The sequence below is a fragment of the Belonocnema kinseyi genome, chromosome 2 (assembly GCF_010883055.1).
Source record: "Belonocnema kinseyi isolate 2016_QV_RU_SX_M_011 chromosome 2, B_treatae_v1, whole genome shotgun sequence".
Lineage (NCBI taxonomy): Eukaryota > Metazoa > Arthropoda > Insecta > Hymenoptera > Cynipidae > Belonocnema > Belonocnema kinseyi.
Window position 1 is genome coordinate 10,175,494 of NC_046658.1, and position 9,310 is coordinate 10,184,803.

The following is a 9,310-nucleotide window of genomic DNA, read 5'->3' on the forward strand; positions in this document are numbered from 1 at the left end:
TGAAAGAGGGAGCTCTTCTTAATATTTTGACACCAAAATCATGTCGATACACCTTACCGACTGCGAGTAAAGCCACCCACGATTTAACTTGACAGACTGTAGGCACAGATTATATATATTTAGAATCCACGAAATCCATCCCATGATAGTTATATTCATGAAAAAAATTTTTCGCAGTTATTTTAATGAAATAGTCAGAAAATATCTAGCTTCAAAGTCGACAGTTTTTTTTAGCGAAATGTACATTTTGATCACATGTGTTCAACTCTTTAGCCAATTAGAAAAGTGTTCCTAAAAATTGGTAAAAACCACAAAATCAAGAGTAAATGCTACTATTCACAACTAAATCAAGAGCACGAGTATAACAGAATCTGCCATTACATCTTATAAGGTAAGGACGAATCTCGCACTTTTGGCTTCCCAAAAATTCCTATTGCTGGAGCTAATATATTTTTTTAAATACTCAACAACTACATTTATTCAATTCTGCTCTTGATTTAGATTCAAGGAGTATGATATCCTCTTTATATTATAATTTTTTTAAATTTTGAAGAACACTTTTCTAGATTTGGCAGAGTTGATTACTAGATTTCAAAATGTTTATTCAGCTTAAAAAAAAAACTTTTAACTTTGAGCCGAAATATTTTTGACACTTTTATTAAAACAATTTCAAATGATCGAAGGAAATGTACCTAAACTTTCTGTCGGTAGTTTAACTTGAATTGTTTTGAAGTCTTATGAATTTACCCTGAATATGTTAATTTTTTTATTGTCAAAATACCTGAATTGTTATAACTTTCATCTAATTGTTTTGAATTCTTATATATTTAAACGAAAATGAGACTCATTTTTAGGGCGCATTCATAACTTTTATTCAATTTTTGGGTTAGAACTTAGTCACTGTTGGTCACTTTATTCTTTTTAAATATTTTACTTCTACAGTTTTTTCAAACGAAATAAGGCTGTTTCATCGACAAGGATAGTCATTACAAAATTTATAAATATAAGTATAAAATTGTTTTATTCCTTTCATGAAAGATCTTATATTAAACATGTTACAAGATTAGAATTTTGGTCTTTAAATATTAAGGGTAAGAAAAAAGGACAAATATTATATAATCGTAAATAAAATTTTGGTTCTATCCCTGTAAAAAACGATTCAATTGAAATCGATTAACTGCAACCGGATTTAATCGATTATATTTCCTATTACTTTGTATTTTTCTGTATTTTACTATAGAAAATGTCAATCTTCCAGATTGACTGTACTAATTCTTGTCCTTTCTTGATTTTAAGAATTGATATTTTTATCGTGGAATTTGAAATATTTAAGCGTGCAGCTCGAATATCCGCTTTTTTTAAATCGACTATGTTAATTATGTATATTTTAATATAATTTATTGCGACAAAAAGTCATTCCGTGTAAACAACAAATTTAATCACACCTTTATTATTAATTTTTACAAAATATTTCATTTTTCATGTACTCCATTTGATCGCTGATACTCTCCTATTAAATTGGGTAAAAGTTTATTTTGTTTTCGTTTCAAGTAATAACATGTAATTGAAATATGGGCTGTACTCCAGAGTGATTCAACATGTATTTTGCATAGTGCGCTAAAATGAAATAAAATGATTTAAAATGTTTTACAATGCTGGATTTTTTGCTGTTACACATTATAGGTTTTAGCCATTCTGGTTAAAAAACACAATCAAGGCATCACCTGCGTTATTCGAATTGTTCAGGTATTAGGGGTTTTATTAGAATATTTTGTGTGAATTTTCGTTTAGATTTCATTGTTTAATCCTGGATACTTTTTGCCATAGTTAGTGAGAATGTACGACAATTTAGCGGCACCCTTGGCTGTTGGTGTTGTGCAAATGGCACAAAAATTTGGTTGCACTGGTATGATAAAAGAAATAATGCGAGAAGTTAGTCAAAGTGAACCGGAAGAAACGGATGCTCGAAATATTTCAACTTTTCTCGAAACAATCGCTTCAACAGCGCCAGATTTAATTTTACCAATTCTGGATAACATTACTTGTTATCTTGATCATGAGGTATAATTTCATTTATTTGATTTACCAAACTGACTTTCTTTAATTTTATAATATTAAATTGATTTTGTAGTCTTATACGATGAGAAATTGTGTAATTGGAGTCCTTTGCGTCGTTGTATTAGGCGCCTTGACAGATGAAAATCTCAGTGATGAACAAAAGGACAAACGTGATGAATGCCTTCACGATTTGGAAGAACATATCCTTGATTGCAATGCCTACGTTCGGTCAAAAGTCCTTCAAGTATGGCAACGTTTGTGTACAGAGCGAGCAATACCTTTATCCCGACAAGGACGACTGTTAGCTACTACTGTTCTAAGATTAGAAGACAAAAGTGCTAATGTACGAAAACAAGCACTCCAATTAGTTCGGGCATTACTTGAAGCCAATCCCTTTGCTGGCAAGGTAACAATAATATGAATTAAGTACAAATTTTTGCAGCTTATAATAATGGTTACTAATAATAAATAATTTGGAGCTTATAAAACGATGTTTGACACCTGGAATTGTATTATTGTTCTTTATATTGGACTTAAGACCAAAAAAACCCCTTCTATCGAAAATTGACATCAAATTTTTACTGGAAATCTTAGTTCCTTAGGAAAATAATTAATTCTTTTCATTTGTACAATAATCTTTAGCTAAATAAAGAAAATATTTCGAAACAACTTGTCGAAGCTAAAGCAAAATTAAAGGAAGCTCAGACGACTTTTGCCAGCAAGAGTGCACGAGGTGATGAAGAAAGAATGGAACTTTTGAAATCGAAGCTTCCTGATATTCAGGATACAATTAACCAAGTTCTAGAGGATCAAGGTATTTAATAATTTTAATTTAGAGTTTATCCGATTCGAAAAAGTGCAAAAAATGTATCACATAATGTTTAACGATGTGGCATGTTTGATTGCAGAGAATATGGAGGAGCCAGATAAACACGTAAATATAAATAACGTTTTTGAACAAGTACGACAACTAATTTTGAGTGAAAATATACTTGAGGCTGTAAAGAGACTAACGGAAGTAATGAAACTCCTTCCTAACTGTAAAGACTTTGATAGCATGACAACAGAAGACAAAGAGCAATGTCTGCTTTTATTCCTCGCTAAAATATTTACTGAATCTGAAGATTCCCCTGTTCCGGTGGATGCTGATAGAAACGAGTCACAATTTATTCATAAATCAACCGACAGAAACCTCATGAAGCAGAAGGAAGAAGTTAAGAATAAGAAAAGAATAGTTTCTTATTTTGAGGTAAGAAAATAAAAAATGAAAACGGAATACTGATGACCGAATCAATTTTAAATCATGCAGACCGGTGTGGGACATATTCAGGATATGTTGTCTGATGGAAAATAAGGGGACACGTATTTTTTGATTAACATAGCGTTATTTTTACATTTTTTACGGATATTACACAATTTGAAAGGTACATACAATTAGTTTTCTTTTGCAAAGTTTACTTAAAAAACTGCGATTTTTGAAATTTATGATAAATGAAGTATTTTTATTGTTTCACATTATCCAGTTTTTTACACTCTTTCAAAATCCACAACAAAATTTGAAAAATAATAAAAAATCATAACCTTATTGTGGATTAAAAAAGAAATCTAAAACCGCACCGTTTTTCTGAAATTTGTAGGAATACTAGGTACTGATATAGCCTACTTACCATTCATTTTCCATTTAGTATTTTTTTGTTTTTCGAGAGAAAAAAGCATTTATGATTTTTTTCCAAACCTTGGCTTGTTTGCCATTTTTGCCATTCAAAGGTTTTTATTGTTTCATTTCGTTCAATTTTTGTAACTCTTACGAAGTCGATGAATGTATTTATATATCAAGAGAAAAAATATATTTATGTTACGTTTCTCGCGTTTATTGCATCTTACTGGTATTTTTTACTTGATATCAGACGAAACTCACTTTTTTTGGTTATGATGATATGTATCCAAAACTTCAAATGGGATTACTTTTTATTTCAGCTTCTTTTGGATTATTCTTTTTATACTTTTTTCCCTTATTGTTTAGCTCTTGCCATTTATGATTTGCTGTCCGAGCTATGAATAATCTAGTTTCGTCTTTGTTTACATCATTTTTTCACATGTAACTTTTCTGGTCCCCTTTCTACTCTTTTGCTTGAATTCAATCCATTACTTTTTACCTTGCGAAATACTTCCAAATCTTCACTTTTTATAAGGATAAACCGTATAGCTGAACTGTATTTTCCAACATGTATTACAAAAGCATCTGCATTTTATATGCATTCGTTTTTCCCGAAAATCAAGAATAATATGAAACGGAAAATGTATGATAAGTAGAGTATAGCAGTACCTCTGATTCCTAAAAAATTCAGGAAAAGGTGGATTTTTTGTGAACATTTTTGCGTCTTTTTTTAAAAATTATCTTCGTGGCTTTTGAACGATTGCAAGAAACTACTTAAATTGAAAATAAACGTTGATTTATCTATATAAACTGAATGAAGAAAAATCTTCATATCTCATAAATTGCAAAATTGGCACGGTTTTTAGAGTAAAGTTCGCAAAAAAAACTCACTGCAGCTTCAAAATTTTTAAACGTTCGTAAAAAGTTAAAAAATTTTCCTATGTTAATTAAAAAAAAAATTATCTCCTTATTTTCCACATACAAAAACATATTTCATATGCAGGCTAATGCTGAACATAACACCCGCTGCCTGCTTCGTTTGAAATGGATTTGGTCTACTATAAACTACGGGATTCAGTATCAGTATACTATTTCTCAACTGTTGGTTATGCTATATTAAGGTCTGATTTTTAATACACCAGAAGAAACAAAATACCTGTATTAAAAGGAAAAGGTCGATGTTTGGAACACCCATGTATATATAAAAAATCCGCCCGCTTCGCGGGCACATACTCCTAACGCGCTGCGCACGCGGATCGCTTCGCTCGAAAATTTGAGCGCGCCTAGGGCGCGCGACTTTTGGTTCTCTCGCTTCGCGCTCGATTATATATTTATCTCGCGCTCCGCGCTCGGTCTTTGTATATTCCACTTGTGCACAGATTTTTTAAAACAAAAATTCAAAACGTCGACAATAATAATTTATTGACAGTCACTTCTTATTTGTTAAAGCTCCTTCGGCTTTAATGAATACATTCTCATCACGTATCTCGTGGTTCGCACTCGAATTTGTATCTCAACTTGTATGTCATTTCCATGAATGTATATTATTACAATTCATATCATGCATTGATATTAAAAAAGACGTAGTTTCATTGTCTCTTTTAAAAAAACGCGCATTCTTTAAACAAATTTGTTATTAAACATTTTACTGCAACTGCTGTCGGTTTTGTAAAACCTGAATTTACTCATTTCCAATTTTATTTTTACGATTTAAACGTAGCACATACGGTCTACAGATCAGCCTTATGTTTTTTAACTTCTAAATTAAATCCCTACCTCAGTGATCCACAAAACTTCGATTAACGAGGGTTTGGGGGCGGGGGTGGAAGGCGATTAGTTTCAACCAAGAGTCATAGCTGGTTAGGGTTTTATGCTGAGAAGTTCAACCAACTTTCAGCTGCGTTGTATTAGGTGGGAGTTCATATGATCTCATTCTAAGAGAGTTGTCGAGCCTGATTTTTCAATTACGTTTTCAATTTTTGATAAATAAATAAACAAATATGACGAAAAAATTATAATTATTTTATCTATTTGACGTTCACAGTGCTCGTCAATAACAGGAAAAGTGTTGAAATCGCCTAAATTTCATAAATTAATATTAGCTAAAGATGTTCCAATATTATATATATTATTAAACATCAAATTATTTTATAAACAAATTATTTGTTGAAAAATTTTTTCTATCATTTTCCATAATCATACGTTTTTTCTAGTTATATTGCAAGAAATTTTATGAACAAATGCAGTGATCAGGCATTTTTCGAAAGAAAAATTAGTTTTTTTCTATGTACATTTTTTTTAATTCGGAACTTTTATGATATTTATAGCAAAATTCATCATTTTTTTATTAATCTTATGATCTTTTAAACAAATGCATTATTTGGGCATTTGTCGGCAGAAAAATTCGGTTTTTTCAATGCCACTCTTTTCAGATGGGAACTTGATGGGAATTTCAGCAACATTCATAATAAGTTGATAAATTTGATTATTTCTTTAAAAAAAACTGATAAACAAATGCATTAAAAAAACACATTTTTCTTCTTTGGACTTTTTTCCATATCGTGCGTTATTTGGCTTAATATGTTGATTTTTGTGTTTTTTGGAATTTTGTAAATGCTATAACCCTGGTAAATTTTTGTTCTATAGAAAAAAAGTCATTCGGACAAATTGTTCGTCTGTTTGAAGACTGAATATCCGTAGAGAAAATTTTTGAATTTTGAAAAAAGAGGTCTCAAAAATGTTCAAAATGCGTTCACTTAGACACTTGACAAAAATGGGGGAGGGGGGGGGGGGTCAAATTTTGCACAAATCTAATACCTTCTCTTGATGAGAATGTAAAAAACATCGACGCTGAAAACCAACATCAATATCAACACAAAATTGATATTATACAAGTATTGATATTTAAATATTACAAAAAATAAATAACAAATTTATATACATATAAAAGCTTATTTTATCAATATATTACGTTTGATATATTTTGGAGGGCATGGCCCCTCGTATTAATGAAATACATGATTATGAACAGAAAAATCTTTTATTTAACCCGTACATGGTTTCCTCGCTTTTTTCGACGTGGTTTTGGAGCAGCAAAGTAGGTTTTTGTTGGTGGCGGGGTACTTCAACAGCCCAGGCAGAGAAAGTGCGTTTTGATGGCTGCGGCGTATGCGCATTCGTTAATTCACCCAGTACACACTGTTCTGCGCGGTACTTATCCATTTAAACTAACCTCAAATAGGAAACGTAATTTCATGAGAAAACTCGAAAACCATACTCTTATTGCTTAAATTACCGTGTGTACTGAGGAAGTAAAACCTTTTATCGATCTCGCATGTTTGCAATAACTTGACTTTACATTATTCTTGCAAACTCATGCTCGGCCTTAAAAAGAGTAATTCGCTTCCTTAGTACACAATATGCAATCGTGCCTGACGTTAATCCGGATGACTTACGCGAAGCAAACGATATCGATATTCGGTCTGACAGCCAATTTATTGGCGATAGGCCGATAGCCTAATCCCACGGAACGATCGGAGCCTAATGTCTTTATTTAGGGGAACGCTCGGGTATATTATTCTCATATGTTGAGCACGACTATCTAACCAGAGGACAGCTGGAGAATTGTGTCGGACTAAGTGATAAGTTAGAATAGTACCGTTCCAAAAAAGGAGATGGAGTTCGTTCTCAAATACTTTAACTGGGCTATATTTCTAGTAAAGCTCAAATCTTCGTAGAAACGCCCGTTAGTAGTCAATGTAGGCCATGTGCGAATTGCGATGGTGGTGTTTCGCATGCAGCACAACAACACCATCAATCGTGACCTGATCCATGCGGCCACGGAAGCCTCGACAGCACCCTTTTGTTCTTCGGAGAGGTCGTTCTCCTCACAATACTTATAGAGGAATTCAGAAATGATGGCCGTGAGACATTTCTAGAGGGTCGAGAGGTAAATGATGGGTCAGTAATCACTAGGGCTACCATTATTTACCTTTTAGGGAATCATATGCGTCACGTCCTTTGTCTTGAAAGAGAGCAAGTGACCTGGTTTTTCCAAGATGTTTTGAAGGGTTCCAGCAAGGACGGGGTGCAGGACCTTCAGGTATTTATACCAGAATTGGTGAATTTCATCCATACCGAACGCTTTAGGATGCCAGATACGTCGGACGCCAAGTTGAATAGAACGTTCGTCCCAGTCAACTGTGCAACTCTTTCCTTTTATAGACGAAGCCAGGTCGTGTACAGTTAAATTGACATATGAGTACCCTAGATGCTCTACCAATATCTGGCCATTTCTTCGACCATAGGGTGTTCACAATAATTTTGAGTATTGTTTTCGCCTTCGCAAGCCTGTGATAGAAACGTTTTTCTTCTGCCCAGGGTTTAATGTGATTATGGATTCTTATTTTTGATGTTAATGATTGGATTAAAGTGAAATGAACGTAGAATGAAGCCGTAGCAGAAAATAGTGGTGATTTACTATTCTCTAATTTTTTTAAAAAAGAAATCCTCATGTGCAGGAGAACATGTGTATACGTGGATCATGGCTAGAACTATAATTAATTAACCATTAATTCCATTTTCGTGCTTTATTTATTTTGTGTCCTTATTTTTTTCCTATCCTCTCTGTTTCTGTTTTGATTAGATCGCTTAACTAATCCTTTGATGCCCGGGCTTTCTCGTGCTAGTATTGCGTCTCTCGTATTATATGGTTTCGGGTGTGGGACGCCATGTCTCTGTACTACCTTTGCCAGCTGGCATGCTGGCGATCTTGAGTCTAGTGCATCACCTTTAAGGAGGGGTTATATAAGGTATTGAAAACAGTAGCTGAGCCTTTTCACGGTACAAAATCTGTCTCTTTTTCTTTCATGTGATTTCGCAAGCTAAATTTTGATCCAAGTTTTAATTGTTTCCTATCTTTCTTTTTATACCTATGTTGCTCGGTATATTTTATTAGCCTCAAGCCTCTATGAATTTTACGCGTCCAAATATTTGATTATAAAGTAACGCTCAATTCTGACCGTGACGAAACATTTGCGTGAACACAGGAAAAGTTGTCATCAGTGATGATGGTTATATGTTTGTTTAGTGTCGGTTATTTGCTGAGTTTTGTGGTTATATATTCAAATTATGATTATATTCAGCATATTCAAATTTTATACGAAATATTTAGAGTCGCTGGCAGTAACTATGGAAAGGTAATTTACAGTCTGTCAAGTTAAAGCGTGGGTAACTTTTTTGGTAAAATATTTTATTTAAACGCATGTTTCTACATGGAATTACATTTGTCAAGGTGTCGAGCAAAATGCTTTTCTGTTAGTATTTTGTCCAATCACCGCCGGAGTCGATGATGGCCTGGCACCTCGAAGGCATGCTTTCGACGAGTTTTTCCGCGTACTCTCTCGGCAGAGACCTCCAAATCCGACGAATTTGTAGACACAGCTGCTTCAATGTGTGTACCTTTCTTCTACGAAGCTTCAGCTTGACGAAGGTCCACACGTTTTCGATTGGGTTAGCGTCAGGTGACTGTGAGGGCCAATCCAACGTTACGACTTCAGCCTCCTCCTTCCAAGCCCTACACAGCTTGCTGCGGTG

General features: G+C 33.5%; 1 protein-coding gene across 1 annotated transcript in view; it reads left to right on the forward strand.

Moving 5' to 3' along the window:
• Positions 1 to 9,310, forward strand: part of LOC117167001 (condensin complex subunit 1) — a 90,508-nt gene that overhangs the window by 44,953 nt on the left and 36,245 nt on the right. The window contains exons 6-10 of the mRNA XM_033351532.1: positions 1,684 to 1,746; positions 1,828 to 2,061; positions 2,132 to 2,464; positions 2,701 to 2,872; positions 2,967 to 3,307. Of these exons, the coding sequence (XP_033207423.1) occupies positions 1,684 to 1,746; positions 1,828 to 2,061; positions 2,132 to 2,464; positions 2,701 to 2,872; positions 2,967 to 3,307 (1,143 nt within the window). The remainder of the gene's footprint in view (positions 1 to 1,683; positions 1,747 to 1,827; positions 2,062 to 2,131; positions 2,465 to 2,700; positions 2,873 to 2,966; positions 3,308 to 9,310) is intronic.